Here is a 21,483-nt window from a genome sequence, read left to right as displayed (position 1 = left end):
CTGTGTCTGTGTTGAAACACAGCAGGTCCTCTCAACAAGTTTTAAATTTTATTATGGGAGCTAGAAGCTAGAAGGCCTAGTACAAGGAGTAGAAAAAAAAAAAAAAAATTTTTTTTTTTTTTTAGTACAAAGAATTTTTGGAGGAGAGAGAGCCTAATTTGTTATTGGACAAAGGATTGTCCTTCTTCTCCATAAGATTCATGCTGCAGCAATTTTCAGCTCACTATGATTGTGACCCACCTTTGTTTTTTGATCCTTTGTTCAAGCAGTTTCTTGGAGGGGAATAGCCTGCAGCTACTGCTGAATTGAAATATTTGTCATGGAAGACTGCTTTTCTGTTTTATTTGCAAGAAGAGAGAAGTGTGTCTGAGTGCAGGCCGCCCTTGGCAGTTTGCTTTTTTTTGATTTCCATAAGGACAGGGTATCATTACGCATCCCTCCTTCCTTTATGCCTAAGGTGGGTTTCTAGTGGCTTTAAACCAAACTATTCAAGATCCTCAAAATAAAGGGAAAAGATATGCACACTTTAGATGTACACAGGCAATTCGCGTTATTATTTGAGCAGGACTAAGGTTTTAGCAGTCTCAGCAGTTACCAAGCCTGTGTCTAAACAAACTATTTCTAGGTGGATTGGCTTTTGCATTGCATTCTGTTATTCCCATCATGCAGCAAGGAGATACCAGCTGGATTTGCCTCTAGGGCTGCAGCTACTTGGAGTTCAGTGCATACTTTCTCTAGGGGCATTATCCTCCTATATACTACTACTGTATAATTTGCCAGCCTCCTTACCTCTCTGCTTGATTCTACCCCAATAGTCAGGACTGCAGCAATGGAAGGCGAAAGACACAGTACAGTTTTGTACTACCCATAATGTAGATTGGGGCAAGAAAAGACTGAGACTATACCCAATAGTCAGGACTGCAGCAATGGAATCCTCGAACATCTACATTTATGGTAGGTACAAAACTGTACTTTATGTTCTTACCATAACGTTCCATGTGAATTGTTCATCTCGCCTTTGTTCTTACATTCCCTCCCTCCTTCCCCCACCTCGTTCTGGAAGGACTGGTACGACTAGTGTCTGGTTGGTCTTCGCTGGGTTATCTAGCGCTACCTGCTCATTACTAGGTGTCTCATTAGGTGTACACCGGTCTGTTTAGTTTATAAGTTAGGTTCAGGTGTATGCTTGCGTGAGCGTTAGACGCAGGGGTTGGTGGTGCATTCTGGCTTCTTGCAAATTAGATCTGAGGGATAGCAGCGGAGGATCATGGGATAGGGAATGTGCCTCTAGCTTCTCTTAGATGCAGAGCTTGTGATGCGGCCGACTCGGAGCCGAGGATCGGCTCCGAACCCGTGTGTAAGAACAAAGCCGAGATGAACAATTGACATGGAACGTTATGGTAAGAACATAACTTCTTTTTTACTTTAATGCTGTAAAGGAATTTTGGGCATGTTTGTTATATTTGCTCATTTATATATTTGCATACTTGACTTTGGAAATGTTGATTGACTTTACTGTTGTATTTGGGTTTCATAGTGGACATATATTTCATTCTTGAGAATTGATTCAATTGAACCAATGTATGATGGGGGAGGGGGTATATAAATGGAAAGGAAATGGTGGATATAGATTCTGATGGAAGTTTCCTGTTACTGGATACGAAAGCGCTCAATCTACTGGTGAATAAAACAGTATTTGTACATTGTGGCTTGTTCATTTGGACCTGTGATTGCCTTTATTGGGACCTGGTGTTTACTGGAGTGATTGTGTGGTTATTAGTACTTTAACATTTGTCAGTCCCTCTAAAGAATTCTTGTTACTTCTTATTCATATCTCCCTTTCCTTTATTTCCACCCTAATTTTAAACTCCACTTCAATTTTATCCCACTCCCTAGCTATATTTTCAGATAAAGTTCTGTCTTCTCTAGTAGCTCCTGAATTGATTCCAAAACCCATTCCTTAAATTCCTCTCTCTTCAGCCGATGGGTGGGAATGTGCCAATGACTCGTTTTTATTTTAGTTGTTGCCACTTGATCTGATGTAGTTATTGGGTATGTTTCAAGACTTTGTTAAATGCACATGTTACTGCTAGACTGTGCCTAGTTTTTGTATCTGGGAGAAAAATATGTAAAGTTACTCAAATCCTAGTACTGAATTCACATCTTTTGTGCCAAACATTTTCATAAATTTCTAAAAAAAACTTCTCTCCTTTGTTATATTTTCCCTTCTAGGCCCCCCAGACACATTTTCCATGTTGCAAACTAAATTCCAGTCTCCAGCTATAGGTAATATTCCTTGCTGAAAGCTGATTATTTCTTCGAGAATTTTCTTAAGCTGCATTATAGCAGTTTTAGGTGGAATGTAAATGCATGCCACTGTAATCCTCCTCCCTTGCCAAGTAGCACCTTAGAATAGTATATATGTCTTTCATTATTCTCTTTGTAATCCTTTTGTATTGGTATTGGAGTGCCTCTTGCGGGTAATATAAAGTGCTCCTGTTTTCCTTTGCCCCAAATATTCCGCTGAATAACCATCCTGAACTCCTTTTTTTTAGTAAATTCAGATGTCCATTTATTTTTCAGTTGTCTCCTGTAGCATAGCAGTTTACACTCATATTTTTTAATCTAGTTGACCACTCTTTCTTTTTTGTTTATCTGTAAGACCATTTCGATTTGAAAGACATTATAGAAAGCATAATTTTCTTATGTAGATATTACTGCATAGAATAGCCTAGGAGAGTTAGGGCAGGACTCTCTCTCTTGCAGTTACTGAGGATAGATCTCATCATGGCAAGTATAAAACTTGAATACTTGAATCATTCCCTCCAGTGGAGCTCTGGAAGTTTGCATTGTAACTTCTAATGGGTGGAGCTTTTTGATAGATTCATGTTTTGTCGTCTTCACATTTCAAACAAATGTACAAATCTCCAGAACCATAAGGATCTACTAAAGAAGTTTTAAATAGAAACAGTTTAGCAAAAACTATTTTTATAGTGGTAGTATTCTTTAGGTTCTAGGACTTGGTAAGTCACAATAAACACAGTATCAAGTTTGTAATATTTTGCAAACCACTTATAATATCTTGGCAACCAGTTAAGTTACTCTCATACTATTGGCAGCGTTTTGTTCATCCTGCTGAGAGCTTTCATATGAGGCTAAGCAGTTCTCTCTGCTATTTTGTTGTAGAGATGTTATAGAACTACATGAAATTTGTAACAGTTTAAATATGTGAATGAGAATTAATATCCCTTTACCTGCAATAGACACTGGTCTTGTATCAACATTGTTGTGTTTATGACTATGTAAACTTTCAAATTAAATATTTTAGCGCTTTTTATGTGTTGTGGTTTTGAAATTTTTAATGCAAATAGGAACGAGCAGTGTTTGACACCTAGAGGCATCAGTAGAGTGTTACTGCCGAAACACTTTCAGACTTCACTCGGCTGTAATCAGTTAACAGTGTTAGAGCTGCATGAGTAGTTTTTCTGTATCCTACCCAGGCACTTAGTTGGCTTAGGTTTAGTCTTTCTAGTGTGGCATACTAGATATCGGGAAGTGGTAGTCGTGGTGCATTAAGGGATGAGCAGAGAGACCAAGTAGTTTACTATACTTTATTTACCGAGCTGTCATTAATGGCAAAGGTATAGATTAATTTACAAGTGCTGCACCTTGCATCAAATGTACTTGTCCATAGGCGGTTTGTGTTGGACTGTAAATTACACAGATGAGTGAATTAACTCAAATTTAACGGGTTAGTGATACATTTATAAGTGTAGTATGTTTGTGCTTTTCTTTCAGCTTTGGGATAAAACCTTTTTAATTCTTGTTTTACAGTTGCATTATTTGTTCTTTCATGTAATGTTTCACACTAAAAACTTCTGTTTTGGATTTTTATTTCACCTGAGACAAAAGGCACAAGAACATTGCTGGAAAGGGTCACAAGGTTGACCCCTTACCTTGCCAAATGTATAAGTGTCATTGATATGTGATTAAAGAAGTAATCAGATGTTTACTCCTTGCTGTTCTATTTTAGTCTAGGTCATGTCTGAAAGTGGTTCTTTTAGAATTTATCAACTCTAAAGTGGCCTACAGAAAGGAACATTTATAAGTTTAAACTCTTAAAGTATCTCATTTAGAAATGTGTCACTGGCTTGAACTCCCCCTCTATTTTGTTGGGGTATGTTTCTCTGACCAAACTTCCTTCCAGGCCATTCTACTAACCCATGTGTTCCCTTATAGGCGAGAGAGTCCTTAGGACTGGTAAGTCACTTAGGGGAAAGCACTCTGAGAAAAGTGCCATTTATCTGCATAGGGGAAAGAGTTTTTATCCTCTTATCAGGAGTACCAGTTAACATTTGGTGTTTGAGAATATGCAGTAAAATGATGTGCAAATTGTGTAACTTCAGTGAGTGATGTAAGCCTTCAGTGCTCCCCTTCCCCATTAAGTTCCTATTAAGCTTTCTAACCTGCATTGAGAAGCTTGAAATAGGGCTCATTTTTCTAGGCAAGAGAGCTGCCACAGACCCTTTTCTCCTACTGCTGAAGTCATCCTCTCCAGTACCAGGATAATTAATCCTGGACCGTCTGGGTCTTGCTCAGAGCTGTATCTTCTTATACCGCAAAGCAAACTCCTGGCTGTAGTTATCTTGAAGGTGGTGGTGAAGCTTTATAATGTGCAAATTCTTAGAAGTGTTTGTGTATTGCTTCTCTAATTTTTTTTTTTTTTTTTTTAAGTAGACCTTGATTGCAAGGTGTACTGTAAGGCCTTGCACAATATTTCAGGATTTACAAACTTTTTTCACCCCTTTTTACAGGGTTAACTGCTCTTTTTACTTTAAGATTGGAGCATGTCGTCATGGGGATAGATGTTCACGATTACACAACAGGCCTACCTTCAGTCAGGTAAAGTATATGTATATATCCTTTTTTATTTTATTTTTTTAATAATTTAAGTATAGCTGTATTTTAGTGCACCTGGCTAGGTTTGTGATGCTGCAGGCACCATTGGGACTGAGTATTAGGAATGCTGTGCAAAAAGTGCTGAACAGGTAAGTTTTCTAGACTTCACACTACATGCTGTTAATTTTTGCATGCCCCCAGCAGATGCTAATGATTTTCACCTGATGTCTTTCTATATTGCTGCTGCAGTATTCTTCACCTAAGGACTCTCCTGCCAAGGATAGCCCAATGTCAGACCAGTATACCAAGGCCTTTAGATCTTGTATGCGCCATGTCACATGCATGCTCCCCATATGGACACAGTTACCCAGAATTTCTCTGCTGCCTGTCAGAATGCCATCACTGCTCTTTGGTCTGCGTCCTCTTTTGCTGTGCTGAATACCCAAGATAAGTGCCCCATTGGGGTCTTTTTCCTTTGGTCTTGTTCTCTCTTACCTGGAGTTCGTCATCCAAGAAGGGAAAATGTCAGTGAGAGGCAGATTCCCCATAAGGATAGTCCCATACAATGTCTGTCTTGTATGGCTGCTTCCCACAACCCATAGATCCTGTACCGTTTGTAAGGCATTTATGCCTAAGACTCTTAGAAGCTGGTTATCTTCCCTATCCTTTTTTCTCAAGAACCAGAAGCTTAAACTGTTAGCCCAGGGTAGCATGATGCAATCTACTAACACTGAAGAACCGTTAAGTTATAAGGCCGAAAAATCTTGGCTGGATTCTTAGCTGTCCAACCTCTACTGGACGGTTTTCTAGAAACGGGTGATACTGATCAAGATAACTGCAGCCAGGAGTTTGCTTTGTGGTATAAGGAGATACAGCTCTGAGCAAGACCCAGATGGTCCAGGATTAGTTATCCTGGTACTGGAGAGGATGACTTCAGCAGTAGCCACAAAGCATCATAGAAAATGATTAAGTTTATATCACATGGGATCACCCATTACCAACCATTCGAAAGATAGATGCTAGAAAACTGGATATAGTGGTCCAGGAAAAGAAGACAAAAGTAGCATTGATCATTGAAATAGCCACACCCAGTGACTATAGTGTCTTGTGTACAGAGAGAGACAAAGTCATAAAATACCAGGATCTGTTGGCAGAAATGAGGACAATGTGGAAGAAAGATACCCAGACAGTTCCAGTAGTAGTAGGAGCAACGGGTCTTATAAAAAAGCGTCTTCAGTCATATTTAGATATGTTACCAATCTGTGTAAACACGTACGAATTGCAGGAGTCGTCATTAATGTGTACATTGTGGGTGCTACGAAGAGGACTTTTGGTTGACATCAAAGACTGAAGCAATACTAATTTCATGAACTTTAATCACAATTTAACTTAGGAATGGGGTTCATTCCCATCTTGGTATTAAAAACACAAAAGATGTGAAGAAATTAGAAAAGCGGATGATAGCTGTGTAGGCCATCAGGTGTCTGTCTGACTTACTCTGCTGTGACCCTGGTGGAGGCTGGCATAGATTCTTCCTTTTGCACATACTCTGAGACTTTGCAGGGTCCTGCTCCAGACATCGAAAGGGAACCGTGGTTGATTATCTTGGAGGGACCTGGCAGGATTCTGCAGATTTTGGTCAAGGAATAGTTTCCATGTACTCTTACTGAATCCCGTCAGGGTTTGGAACCTTCAGTGTTTGTTAGGACTGATATTTCTATTAAGAAAGCAGAGTCAAGACTAAGCATTTTTCTGTGTGTCCAAAAGATCCTGAGAGGGAATGACAGGAGTTTACCCAGGGCCTGTTTAATGCTTTAATAGCCCTGAAACCTCCTCAAGGGGTTTATGTGCCTGCTTCCCCTTGGACTTCCTAATTACAGAAGGACTAGGGACTTTATTTCTCAGATGAGGTTTCAGTCTGTCCTTGTCTTACCTTTTCCAGATGCCTTCGCCTTTGGTTTAATGTTCTGCTGAAGAGAAGTCCATTAATCCCGAGTCTTCTTTTGACAAATTGTCTTTTTGAGGGGGCAATAGCTAGAGTGATGGAATATTTAATTGGAATTCTCATGTATCTGACATTCAGAAAAGGTGATATGAGCTGCTTCAGGTGGACACTCCTAAACCTTTTGCAGTACATTCTTTATTGGCAGCTTTGTTAAACACCTTTGTACCTGCTTTTAAGTAACCTGATATTCTGTCTCCTGCTCCAAGGAATCCTGACTGGTTTTATAAAGTTGCTGAGGATTGTCCATTCTTATTTGTGTCCTCCTGCTAACCCTGCTGTGGTAAGTCTCCTCTGACATGCCTTAAAAGCTTTTGCCCTCTTCCAGGCTTCTGCCTTCAGATAAGGGTAGTAGGACAATGGCGAGAATTGGTAAGAAGGTTTTATATTGCTTCTGCTTTGGCCTTTCAGGCCATTAATTACCAGACGCACATGACCAGATATGTCCTGGCCTTGATTACCCAGGCTTTTCAGGTTATTTCTGACGTAAGTGATTCTGAAGCAGAGTATTCCTCTGTCTGTTTTGGGTTCTCCCTCTCAAGTGGCACGCCACTCCATCAGGTGTAGCTGTGATGTGATTGGTGCTTTATCCTGAGCTGCTGCCTTTGGTTGTGTCATGAGGCATTACTCTTTGCTTCGTCTGCAGTCTTTACCTGAGGACATTAAGGCCCATTTGGTGGATGCTCCTTTGGGTAGTAAAAACCTCTGTGGGACTGCTGCTGCTATATTTAAGTCCCTACAAGAAAAATGTAAAGCTTTGTAAGACCTTCTGCATATTTTTCTCTCCTGTTCCTAAGTTCCATAGGGATTATCCTACTAAGTCTGCTTTTGTTCACAGGCTGCCAAATAAGGCCACTAAAGGCAGAAAGAAGGGTAGGTGACCTCCTCTTGCTATGTCTTCTTAGGCTTGTGTGTCCCAGAAGCTTCCTTTATCTGTCAGGTCTGCTTCTTTGACATTGTCTCTTCGGCTCTCCCTCGGTCTCCAAACTGCTATCTCCTCACCTCGGATTTTTGGGTTCTAGCTTTCATCCATCAGGGCTACCTGATGGTCTGGAAGTACCTCCCTTCTTTTTCAAGGATTCCCCAACTTCCTGTGGAACACCTTTCTCATTTCTCAGAGGTCCTTGGGTCCCTGATGAACCAGGGAGCTATTCAGCCTGTCTCTCCTTCCCAGGTAGGAAAGGAATTTTACTCCAGGATGTTCCTGGTTTCCAAAAAGGACAGCAGCTAGAGACCTCTGTTTCCTTCCTGAACACCCTTTTCTCAAGGTACCTTTTTTTTGGTTGCTTGCTTTTCGAATCCTGTTTCCTCTCTCACTTAACCCGAGGCTTTTCTGGTGTCTTTGGATCTGAAGAATGCATACCGTCCTATTTCTATTCACCTCTTTTCAGGAATTTGTTTTTTCTTCTCATTTTCAGTTCTCTGCTTTGTTTTTTGGGCTCACTGCTGTCCCAAGGGCATTCACAAATTTTCCAGCTCCTGTGCTTGCCTTTTGCAGGCTCCAAGGCATTCAGATTTTTCCTTATCTAGACAGCTTGCTTCAGGCACCTTCTCCCAGTTTGTTTTAGGATCTGGAGTTCACCATATCTCATTGAAAATCTGAGGTTCACTATCAACTTCCAAAAGTCTGTCCTGACTTCCTCTCAGGATCATGTTTATTTGGGTTGCAGGATTCAGACATTGCCGATGTTGGCCTCTTTTCCACCTCCAAATGTTTTGTGCTTGGCAACTTTCTTTCAGTCTCTTCTTCCTCTGTTGTTGCAGTCAGTTTCTTCGAACCCTGAGATTCATAGTTTCTTCTGTTCCAATGCTGTCTTGCCTGACTGCACATGTGAAAGTTTCAGTGGTACCTCAACTCACTTTGGTTTAATATTGCCATCCTCTGGATTTCAGAGTGCTCCTCCTTCCTTGTTTAAAGAGAGAAGTTTGAGTGGTGGATTTAGCAACTTGCCATCAACCGAGGGCTTTCCTTTCAGTCAGTGGTCCCTTCCCAAGAACTGTTCACAGACTCTTTAAACATGGGGTGGGGGGCTTCTGTGTTCACTTGAAAGTTCAAGGTCAGATCATGTCAGTATCAAAGAAATGCGAGCTCTGATTCTCTCTCTTCAGGGTTTTTTACCCCATGCTGTCTGCAGGCCCCTCTGAAGGTTTACACTGCAGGCCCCTCTGAAGGTTTACACTGCAGGCCCCTCTGAAGGTTTACACTGCAGGCCCCTCTGAAGGTTTACACTGCAGGCCCCTCTGAAGGTTTACACTGCAGGCCCCTCTGAAGGTTTACACTGCAGGCCCTCTGAAGGTTTACACTGCAGGCCCCTCTGAAGGTTTACACTGCAGGCCCCTCTGAAGGTTTACACTGCAGGCCCCTCTGAAGGTTTACACTGCAGGCCCCTCTGAAGGTTTACACTGCAGGCCCCTCTGAAGGTTTACACTGCAGGCCCCTCTGAAGGTTTACACTGCAGGCCCCTCTGAAGGTTTACACTGCAGGCCCCTCTGAAGGTTTACACTGCAGGCCCCTCTGAAGGTTTACACTGCAGGCCCCTCTGAAGGTTTACACTGCAGGCCCCTCTGAAGGTTTACACTGCAGGCCCCTCTGAAGGTTTACACTGCAGGCCCCTCTGAAGGTTTACACTGCAGGCCCCTCTGAAGGTTTACACAGACAGCACCACAGTGATGTGGTTTGTCCACATGCAGAGGTGACAGAGTCTTCCCTTTTCTGCAGGTTGTTTCTTCAGACATCGGATCTGACTGTCAGTTAATTCTTCAGAGAGCTTATATTCCTCCAGAGCACAGTCTAGTGGCAGATTCTTTGAGCAAGTCCAAAACACAAGCTCACGAATGGATGTTTCACAGAGACGTGTCTGGACGTAGTCCCTAGGTGGGGTATTCTTCAGGTAGATCTTTTTGCCTCCCTTGTGAACAGGCAGCTCCCTTTTTCTTTAGTTCTAGAGTGCATTCCATCTGGTATAGAAGACTTGACGCACTTTCTTTTTCCTTGGAAGGGGATTTTTCTCTATGCCTTGCCCTCCCCTTCCTCTACTTCCAGGAGTCTTCTAGAAGATTGAACTGGACTCTTCAGAAATTTTGCTAGTGGCAAACTTTTGGTCAAGATGTGGCATTGGTTCCCCCTCTTAATGCAGCTGGCCAGGGTCAGTCAACACAAGTTACCTCACCGGGTGGACCACCTCACACAGGACAAGGGATCACTCATCCATCCTCACTTGTTCATTCTTCAGCTGGCACTATGGGTAATAAGGTTTTGAGCCCTTTTAGGCACCTTTTTTTCTGAGGACATGCTTAAGGTTTTACAGGAGGCAAGAAAGCTTGCATCCAGAAGGTCTTGGTGTCCAAATGGAAGAGATTTTTCTGTCTGGTGCCATGCTCGTAAGCAGGACCATTTTTCAGTGGGGGGGGGGGGGGGGGGCTTCCTGGTTTTTTTCCCTTTTTCCCCCCTTTTTTTTCCTGTTTTTTTCCTGTTTTGTATGAGTTGTTGCAGTCTCTAGCTTGTCCTGTTCTTCTGTAAATGTCCATTTGTCAGCTACCTCTGCCTGTCTGTCCTTGAATCTTCCTTGGCCTCTCACTTTGAGGTCTAACCATTTCTTAAAGGTGGCCTGCATCTCAGGCTCCCAAGGAACCTATTCCTTCTCTTTGGGACCTTAACTTTGTTTTAGTTAAATTGACACAGGCTCCCTTTGAGCCTTCAGGTTCAGCGTCTGCAATACTGTACCTGAAAAACTGGCTTATTGCTAGCTCTTGCTTCTTTCTGCTCAGTTTTTTTCTGATCTTCAGGCCCTTATGGCCATTCCTTTTTTTAGTTTTTCACAGGGACAAGGTGTCCCTTTGTTCTAATCCTTTTTATGCACAAGGTTGTTAAGTCGTCTTTGAATCGGACTATACAACCCCCTTCATTTTTTCCTTCAGTCTGCTAATGAGAGGGTCCTTTGTATCTTGGATTTACACAGCTCAGGTATTATTTGGATAAAACTAAGGTCATTCATAAGTATGATCATTTTTTTTTTTGTTTGTTTTCTTTTATCCCATGACCTTGGGTTTGGTTGTTTGTTTTCTTTTATCCCATGACCTTGGGTTTGGCTGTCTCTATTGAAGCAGTCTCCTCCTGGATATCTAAGGCCATTTTTTTGTTCCTTTCATGGGAGTTGTCTGTTTACTAATGTTTGAGCACACTTCACTGGGGCTGTGTTGCCTCTTTTGGTGCTTTCTTCTTCAAGGCATTGGACACTAATTCCATCCTTGAAGCTGCTGTTTGGTCTTCAGTGCACACGTTTACTAAGCATTGTCAATTAAATATGATTTCTAGGGCCAGAGCATTCTGCATGGGTTCTTTGAGGGCTCTTCTCAGCCTTCCACCTCCCAATCCTTTTCTTGAGGTTTTGGAATCTCCCTAAGGTGAGTAATACTGCAACAGTGATAGAGAAAAATGTACTATAGCTGTGCAAAATCGTGCCATAACAGATTTCCTTCTGTTCACTGTTGCAGTATTCAGTCTCCCCTCAACCAACTGTTTTTCTTTTGGATTTTGTTTTGGTTTCCCTCCTGGCTGAATGTCTCCCTTTTTCATCTGCACTCTCTCCTGGATGTGCGTAGCATCCTTTGTCCTATGGAGAATGTTCTGTTCTGGGGCAATTCAGTTCTGGGCGACTGTGTCTGTAAGTGACCTTGATGCCGTGTCCATACCGGGAGCGTACATGTGCCATACAGTGCATAAAGAATCTAAAGGCTTTGGTATGCTGGCTGGACAGCCCAATGTCCAGCCAGCATACCAAAGCCTTTAGATTCTTTATGCACTGTATGGCACATGTCCAGCCAGCATACATGTGCCGTACAGTGCATAAAGAATGTAAAGGCTTTGGTATGCTGGCTGGACATTGGGCTGTCTTTGGCAGGAGATCCCCAAGGGGAAGAATACTGCAGCAGTAGAGAAGGACATTTTCCAGAAATTCTGTCTTGGCTAGAAATTTCCAGACAGTTTGGTTTTCTGGGAGATTTCAAGTGCTAGCTCTGGGTACTTAAGGTTTGCATTTTTCTGCTATTTTCTTTTATTTTGACATTGCATGTTATGACTGTGCAAAGGAGGTTGAGCAATAAATTGAAAAAGTCACCAGGGCCAAGGTATTACGACAACCATTCAAGAACGGTCTTCTGTTTAAAAAAAAAAAAAAAAAAGTACGCACAGTTGATCCCTTCCTTTTTCCACCTGAAGGCTAGAGAAAGTAATTTAAGGAAAGCTTTGCTGAGGAATGCAAAAGGTAAAAGGCTCTTGGCAGGTCCAGGCGCTTAACTCTTCTGTGTACCCTGGCTGTCACGTTATGGCTTAGCACATGCTGTTGTACTTGGACATCCTCAGTCAAGGTATCTTTAGTGTAATGTTTATGATTCTAGGCATAAAATTCTCTATTCTGAGACTTGTCTAGCTTTTTGCCATCTCTGATATTGACCACCCCAGAGTCCTGTTATCATGTGCTTCGTATTTGATTATCAACCCTTGCTGATTCTTAACGGGTGTCAGTGTCCTCTACGACCTGCTCTTATTTTGCCTAGGGACTATTTTTTCTGGTACCATGCTGGTCAGCAGTTGTAGCCATGCTTGCAGTCATTTTCCTTAGTTGAGTGTCTGGGTGAAAATGAATACTACCTTTTCTGATGTGATCCCTCCCCTTTTGTCTGCATATCCAATGTGTGGCTGCATGATAGGCTTTATTTACAGATTGGGACATATTTCTGGTGTTTCTTCTATACCAAAGTTTGCCATTCCCCCATATGTCCTACTTGGATTACAGTCCAGCAGATGGCACTACTGACAGTTTACCAGCCCTTTGAGTGTTTGTAGGCATGGTTGGAGCTGGTGGAAATATAGTCTTGTTTCCTTGTTCTTTTTCAAACCATTTTTATGAGCAAGTGTTTTTCAGCAAGTGTCTCCATCTGTGTTTCATCAGTTTCCATCACAAGCATGCTTCTGCACTGCACCAGTTAGCTGTGTTCTGTAAGGAAGTGCATCCTGCTTTGTATAACCTTACCATTTGTCAGGTCCATGAAGGGCATGCAGTAGAAAACCTGGCATCTGATATCAATCTTCATTCATTCTTGTCTTATGGGTTCTGTTCTGACCTCGGAACCAACTTTGCCATTATGTATAGCTCACACCAGCCAAAAAAACACGAGTTAAAGCTGTACCCACAACACCCCTCTTCCTATTAATCCAGATCTCGTTTGTCTCTCTAAAAAATTGGAAGTGTCCGCCGATCATCTTTGCTCCTAATTGCTTTTATTTACTGTTTTTTTTCTTTATTGAATTGGTAATAAGTTCTTGTTTAGATTTGTCTTGATTCCCTCACCATTCTTCTGAGTGTGTTTTGACTGCAGTTACTATTTCTACCAACTCCCTTTTACCTAGCGGTATTTCTGGTTACCATCATTGGTAACTTAACTTCCCTATCTCACTCTTTACCGTAGGCAATTTTTAAATATCATTGTTGGTACATTCTTCACTCCTTTTTACCCTTTTGGGTATTCTTATACCATTCCTGGTAATTTCTTCAAAAAAAAAAAAAAAAATCTTCTTTTTCCTTATTCTCCCTTTTGGATGCGTCTTTGTGTAATTGGATATGGCAGAAAAACAAAAAGTAGCATTTGGTTTTTAAACAGAGTCAGGATTGTGGCAGAAAGATGCCCATTTCATGTGGGCATCTTTCCTGCGTTTGCTGTCTGGGTAGCCCCCACCTTGATGATATTTGTAAAATTTGTCCGGGCTTCAGTGCCTGTAAGTTAGCAGAAAGATATAACAAGCTTTTTTTAAAGGGTTTGTTAAAAATGCCCATTTGATGAAGCCCTCTGTAAGGCTGAGACTCAAAATCTAAGCCAGAAACAATTGAAGTCATTCCCTGCCGTCCTCACCCTCGGCACAGGAAAGTGGTTTTATAAATCACAGGTTCTGTCTGCCTCTACGGAACCAAGAGTTAAAGCTCCAAAATTGACAATCGAAGACTTCGGCTCTGACAGTGGCTCAGTCCTCCTTGGTTCCAACGGTCATTGCACTTATACAAACTACTTTGGTGCCGATGACCTCTTTGGCACTGGCAGTAGTTTCTGCTCGAGCATCTCTTATTTAGTCCAGGCTTCCCCTTCTGCACAACCAATGGTGCTGAAAATCGAATCACTTACAGTTCCCAGGACTAGATATTCCCCTTCAGTAGATGCCTTTTTGGGTCAGCTCCCCAGTCCCTTTTAGGAATGTCGATCCGTTCCTCCAGGAGTCTCTCTGAAGTTGATTTAGTTAGATTGGTGAACCAGCTTTTGGCAGCCAGGGGTCTTCCTGCTCCTGCACAGTCCTGTCTCCCTCCTGAAGCTGGGGCTTATTGTACTAGGACTCCACCAGTTTATCCTCCTTTGAGCTCCTTCCAAGGTTTGGAGCCCTTCACTTTGACACTGCCGGTACCAGCTACCTTGGTACCGATGGTGAACCTTACCTCGGTACTGGGGTCGCCTCTGTCTTCAGCTCTTTTGGATCCATTGCACACACAGCACCATACTTTGGCTGGCTGTCCCGGGGCCATTTCTACAGCTCAGGTTGTTTCTACGGCGCTGTCTTTGGCTCATGGAGCCATGGCAGTTGTGAACCCTCCCCTGGCTCCCATTCTGGAGGGTTTTTTGTTAGAGCGGGATGTGACCCAGGTTCTGAGGTTGTCTTTTTCTGTTCTGGGCTCCCATCCCTCTTCAGATGGGCCTGCCTTCCAGGTCATGGAGAGAGCTTTAGCCTCAGTAGGCTCCAGCTGATTTCCACGTTGGAGTGTCGTACGTTTCCTCTGGTTCGCAGTTGTCACAATCTGCTGCGTAGGGACAGCAGGCACAGGAGCTGCAAGCCACCCCTGTTCAGGGTCCCTCCTCTTAGGAGTCTTCCTCAGAACTTTCCCCTGAGGAGCCACCCCATAAGAGGACATGCAAGAGGAAGCACCTAGATTCTCCAGTAGAATCGGTCACAGAAGATGCAGATTACGATGAAGGGGAAAGGTTCCCCCGGTCACGCCCTGAAGATGTCTCCTTCGGAGACGTGCTAGAAATATTGCAACAGAGGGGTGATTGGAAGCCCTCAAACCCATCCTCCAAGAAATCTGTGGTGTTGTCGGCCTTTTGTGCCTGCCTATCTACTTTGGTGACCCTGCTTGCTGACCTAATTAAACTAATTGTTCAGCGAACGTGGAGGGCTCCTGACTCCGTAGAGCCTATTCCATGGAGACTGGATAAAATTTTGTCAGCCCCAGAAGATTAGCCCCATTGGTCAAAGGGTCTAGCAGTGGATGCCATGGTGGCGGCAGCAGCCACCAAAAAGGAACTTGCCGAGTAGAGCTGTGCTGTACATCCTCCTGAGAGTCCCGGACGATGGACAGATTTGGGAAGCGGGTCTTTGCTTCAATGGCCTTTGCTATTAGGTCCTTGAACTTCTTGGCACACTTTACTAGACTCCAAAGGGATCTGATAACTGAGCTTTCAGGCACCCTTGCAGGAGCAGTGTCTGACAAGGTTTGGGGTAAGCATCCCTCTCGGATTGCCACCCTGGAGTCTATCTCAAATTCGTCCACGCGGCTCATTTTTCATACAGCCGAAGGGACGTCTAGAGCAGCAGGTACAGGCGTTGACATTAGGTGTCACACCTGGATGCTCGTGTGACTTTGTGGAACCCTTTAAGTTGTTTTTTGTCAGCGCTCATGTTGATGGTTCTTCCTTTTTTGGCCTAAAAGGTAGAGACACTAGTCAGGTGTGAAAAAGATGGAAAGACCCTTTCTTCTGGTTGTGTTCAGTTTCCACTCCACAACAACCTTATTCCAGGAATCAGAGTAGTGGAAAAATATGGTTCAGGAAGTCAGAGGGCCTTTTTGGGACACGTGAGTACCCCCCCCCCCCAGGGCAGAGGGGGGAACTCTTCTGGAAGGTGACCTCCCCATGGCAGAGGGGGTCCACGTAACCAGGGCTCCAGAGATTACTTTTCTGGACAACCCTCTCTCTCCTGAAAGAAGGCCCGGTTGCTTATCTCTGGAGGCAGTCAGGGGAAGATTTTCTCTGCACAGTTCAACCTGGCTTACAATAACCTTGGATACCTGGGTGCCAAAAGTAATTACCAGAGGTGGTTACCACATCCCCTTCAATCTTTTGCCAATGCCCCAAAATTGAATCACTGATGTTCCACCCAGTCAGAGGGATCTAGCAGCAGTAGATATTCAAAAACTGCTTCAGAAGAGAGTCATCCATGTGGTCCCACCAGACCAAATAGGGTTTGGATTCTACTCGAGATTTGTTAGTGCCAAAAAAGACAGTGGACTGGAGACCAATCTTGGATCTCGGCTTATTGAACAAATTTGTATAACAGACAAAATTCCGGATGGTCACAGTTCAGTCTATCCTTCCTTTTTGGAGGAGAATGATTGGATGTGCCTTATAGATCTTCAGGACATGTATTGCCACATAAAAATGGACAAACACTCCAGAAGATATCTCTGCTTCTGGCTAGGAGTCAGTCATTACCAATTTCAAGTGCTGTCCTTCATTCTCACCACAACCCCCAGGTTCACCAAATGCATGGCAGTCATAACAGCTCAGTTGAGACTGCAAGGATTCCCAGTGTTTCCATAGCTAGACGACTGGCTCCTCACCACCCCCTCCAGGCATCTACTGCTTTACGCCATAGGCTTTATTCTACATCTTGCCGAAACACTAGGCATTTCACTCAACAAGGAAAAGTCATAATTAACTCCCACACAGGATCTGGAGTTCATCGGAGCAATACTAAATACAGTGTCCTGTGTAGCCTCCCTTCCTCTCAACAGCTGTTGAAGCTAAGATCACAAGTTCAAGTAAACTTTTCACAAAACAAAGTTCCTGCTCATTGGGTACTGCAAGCTTTGGGAACCATGGCAGCAACTCTAACATTTGATAAGTTGTCATTCTCGCCTTCATTCTTGCTGGATGGGTTCGGAGCCAATCCTCTGCTCCGACTCGGCCTATACTATAGCTCGAGAACTATTTTTACCGGCTCGAGGCAGCCCTATATCCCACAATACCATGCGCTAACTCCCCAGATCTCGTTTGCCGCTTCGCTGCGAGGTTGCGTTTTTACCGGCTCAGGTCAGTTAAGAACTTTTTGTGTAGTTTTTTAGGTATAACGTTAGATTTCCCTGTCTAATTATATTTCCCACTGTATTACCTAATCCTTAAATCTTATTAGCTTAAAATTTGTTAAGCCCCCCCTTTTTAGTCAAACTTGTAGATGGGCCTTCGGGCCTTAGTTTTTCTATAGTTCCATTTTTTAGTGTGCGTCAGTCCTTTAACTTCTCCCCTTCTGTTAGAGTTTGAGTGTGAGTTGTGAGTGCTGACTGTGTTGACTCTGTGTCCACCATAATGTCTAAAGACACTAAGATTTCAGGATTCAAGAAGTGTGATTCGTGCTGTCAGAAGATGTCTCTGACAGACGGTCACACTTCTTGTGTTTATTGTTTAGGACTCTTGCACCTGCAGGACTCCTGTTCAGAGTCTTGTAGGAGCGCCGTAATAAGTTGATTTTGAGGGTCTTATTGAAGCCCGACGACTCCCCGTCTAAGTCTGGCTCGAGGAAGACGCCCAAGCCCACCAAACCCTCGGCTCCAGCTTCTAAATCGATGGCTGGCGGAACCGAAAGTGCTCCGACATCGGCTCCAGCCGGATCCGATGCGAGCAAGACTTTGCCCGCTCCGAAACCCTTTTCGGAGCCGACAACAGCGCTCAAGCCCTCTAGATCGCCCTCAGTACAGTCCGTTCGATCGGCTCCAGCATCGCCCTTACTGTCGGAGCGGAGTCATAGGACTCATTCTTCCAGGTCTTCCAGGCTGTCCGACCATGATATTGAGAGGGTGGTCAGTAGACTCCAAGTCCCAGGCACTGGCCCAAATAATCCAGAGCCCATCTCATCAGACTGTGGCTCCCTCGGTACCACTTTCGATTCCTCCACCGACTCTTCAGTTGAGTTCGGAGCCGGAGTTTGTCGGAACCGGGACCTTGCCCACGTCGGAGCCGATACTACCACCTTCGGCTCTGAGATCATTGGCTCCGACCTCTTCATTGGTGCCGTCCGTGGAGAGGTCCGGGCGCCGAGACTCCATCGTCTACTCCGAGGGGGCGGGTGGCATCGGACCCTTGTCCGACCCCGTTCTCCCTCTCGGAGCGTCGGCTCTGGTTAGTTCGGCCCCGACATCATTCTCTGAGCCTTCCCTGTCGGTGCCAGGAACGGTCCTGGTATCCTCTGAGCCAGGGTTGTCTTCGGTGCCTGATAGGGGAGCCTTTGAGGTGATGAGGAGCGTGCTGGATCCGGTGTCCGCTCCAAGGTTGGTTCCTTCAGCTCCTCCCTCTACAGTGCCTGTTACGGTCTCTGGTCATCCTCTTGAAACTGATAGCAGAGATCCAAAGCACAGGGTACCCACTTTGGATGTCTCTTCCTCGTCCGAGGCCTCCCCTGAAGTTTCAGGGGAACCCCCTAGGAAAAGAAAGTGCAAGAGGAAGCACGTGGACTCCCCCGAATCTCTCACTTCGGACACCGACTTGGATGAGTCAGAGGGTTCCCCGAGATCCCCCTCTGAGGATGTCTCCTTTTCAGACATCCTAGAGATCCTAAAACAGAGGGGGAATTGGTCCACCCTCAAACCCTCCGGGGACGAGTCGATTTACCTTGACGCTTTTGGGTCTCACCCTTCCACCTTCTGGGTGTCCCCTTCTTTCGACCCACTGATGGAAGTAGTGGCCAGAAAGGTGTGGGCAGCTCCTGACTCGATGGAGCCTACCCCGAGGAGGCCTTCTAAATTTATTTCTGCTCCGGTAGACAAACCATTTCTGACCAAGGGTGTCTCAGTAGATGCTATGGTGGTAGCAGCCGCCACTAAGAAGGAATTAGTTGATCCTTCTGTACCTTTTCATCCTCCTAACAAAGACTCTAGGACTATGGACAGGTACATTAAGCGGACATTTGCTTCAGTGACCTTTGCCATGCGGTCGCTGAACTAATGTCATTTCACCCGCCTTCAGAGAGATTTGCTCAAAGAACTGGGTGAAACCATACAGGATCCTTCTGCTGCGGGGTATCAGGACAAGATTAACTCCCAGCTGGCTACCCTGAATTCCATTGCCAACTCTTTCATGCGGTTTATCTCTTATGCAGCCGATGGAGCGAGTAGGGCCGCAGGCACAGGTGTTGCATTGAGACGTCACGCCTGGATGTGACACTCTAATTTTGCTGATCTCTTCAAGGCGTCCTTCACCAACACCCCCTTTGATGGTTCAGAGTTGTTTGGACCTCAGGTGAAGACTACCCTCACCAGGTGCGAGCAAGATGGTAAGACTCTCTCTGCCATGGGAGTCCACTTTTCCACACCATCTAGACCATACCGTAAAGGTCAGAAGGGTGGAAAGATGTGGTTCCGCAAACCGCAGGGAGTCGCGCCTGCCGCACGTGGTGAATTTCCCCCCAGACGCAGAGGGGGGAATAATAATAGATGCCGCCCCAGGGGCAGAGGGGGTCCACAGAACCAGGGTTCCAGGGATTCCTTCCCTGACCAACCCTTTCAGCATCTCTGAGAAGCTGCCCGACTGTCCACCTTCGGAAGCAGTCGGGGGAAGATTATCGCTGTACCCGGAAACCTGGCAATCCCTCTCTCAAGACAAATTGGTACAGTCGATCATATCCGAGGGTTACAAAATCCCCTTCATTTCCCCTCAGATCCAATCACCGAGACCCCTCCCAGACGTACCACCCGCACAAAGGGGTCAGGCACAGCTAGAGATAAAAAAGCTGTTAGAAAAAAAAGAGTCATCCAGGCAGTTCCAGCAGACCAGCTAGGATCCGGAATTTACTCCAGGTTCTTTTTGGTACCAAAAAAGACAGGAGATTGGAGACCCATTTTGGACCTCAGCAGACTGAACAAGTCTGTGCAGAAGACAAAATTTCGGATGGTAACACTGCAGTCCATTCTGCCCTTCTTGGGCAGACACAACTGGATGTGCTCGTTAGACCTTCAGGACGCGTACTATCATGTAAAGATACACAGGCGCTCCAGGAGCTTTCTCCGCTTCCGGCTGGGAGCCAGTCATTTCCAATTCAGAGCCCTGCCCTTTGGTCTCACCACAGCCCCCCGGGTGTTCACCAAATGTTTGGCAGTGGTCACGGCTCATCTGAGACCAAAAGGATTCCAGGTGTTTCCATATTTAGACGACTGGCTCATTACCACTACCACCAAGCAGCATCTTATCATAGCCAGGGATTACACCATTTGCATTTGCAACAAACTAAGTACTTCCATAAATTTCGAAAAATCCTCCTTGTCGCCTTGTCAATGTATAAACTTCATAGGCGCCGTGTTAAACACCACAGAAATGTCTGCAACATTACCACCTCAGAGAGTGACAGACATACGGCGGAATGTTCAGCTTCTGTTTCAGTCCAACAGAATTCAAGTCAAGTTAGTACTGAAAACATTAGGCCTCATGGCAGCGGCGATTTTCCTTCTCCCCTTAGCCCACTTCCACACGAGAATTCTCCAGTGGATGCTTTTTTCTCAGTGGACCTTTCAACGGCTCCCAGTGACTCACTACATTCTGATAACCCCAACTTGCAATAAACACCTCTCTTGGTGGATGGTCTCCCCTCAACTTTTCCAGGGCAGACCCTTTGTTCTTCCCCCTCCAGTTGCCACGGTGATAACGGATGCCTCCCTGATCGGGTGTGTGGGGGGGGCACTATCAGGGCAGGACTGTCCAGGGCACATGGCAACAATTAGAATGCCTCCTGCACATAAATGTCCTGGAGATGAGAGCAGTGCTTTTATCGTTGCAAGCCCTTCAGGACTCTCTTCCCATGGGGACTATAGCAGTTCAAACAGACAATATGTCTGTAGTGTGGTACATAAACAAGCAGGGCGGAACAACGTCCTACCCCCTATGTCGAGAAGCACTCAGACTTTGGCAGTGGGCGATCTCCTCTCAGCAGTTAGCAACGCACATCCCTGGGAGGTCCAACGTCATAGCGGACAGACTGAGCAGAACAATTCTCATGCCTCACGAGTGGTCTCTAAATCAAGCGGTAGCAGAGAGAATTTTCCAGAAGTGGGGCCAGCCTTGCTGCGACCTTTTCGCAACACCTTAAAACAGCAAGTGCTTCGACGACTTCACACTGTTCCCTCTACCAGGCCATCCCCCCAGAGACGCTGTTGTCCATGATTGGCCTCGGGGTCTTCTATACGCTTTTCCCCCTTTTCCGTTGAATTCCGCAGTTAATTCAGAAAGCAACCGCATTGAGATCCAAAATGATCCTCATTGCCCCGAACTGGCCTCGACAAGTATGGTTTCCATTCCTGCACCATCATCTACTGGAACAGCCCTGGCATCTGGAACCATTTCCAGACCTTTTGACCCATCTGACGGGCAAGCTGCACCAGTCTCTTCACTCCCTCAACCTCACAGCTTGGTTGCTCCACTTCCAACCTTAGCCAGGCTTCCCTTTATTTCTCTTCCTATCTGTGATCTCATTCTTGCCTCCCATAAGTCCAATACTAGGA

The 21,483-nt window shown here is 44.8% G+C and overlaps 1 protein-coding gene across 2 annotated transcripts in view; it reads left to right on the top strand.

The window, feature by feature from the left end:
• Window positions 1-21,483, top strand: part of U2AF1L4 (U2 small nuclear RNA auxiliary factor 1 like 4) — a 1,084,344-nt gene that overhangs the window by 121,225 nt on the left and 941,636 nt on the right. For both annotated transcript variants that reach the window (XM_044080426.1, XM_044080425.1), the window contains exon 2: window positions 4,815-4,902. In XM_044080426.1, the coding sequence (XP_043936361.1) occupies window positions 4,815-4,902 (88 nt within the window). The remainder of the gene's footprint in view (window positions 1-4,814; window positions 4,903-21,483) is intronic.

Source organism: Protopterus annectens, chromosome 8.part0 (assembly GCF_019279795.1).
Source record: "Protopterus annectens isolate FY-2018-M chromosome 8.part0, PAN1.0, whole genome shotgun sequence".
Lineage (NCBI taxonomy): Eukaryota > Metazoa > Chordata > Ceratodontiformes > Protopteridae > Protopterus > Protopterus annectens.
The sequence above is the reverse complement of the archived record's forward strand: the minus strand, read 5'-3'. Positions and strand labels throughout refer to the sequence as shown.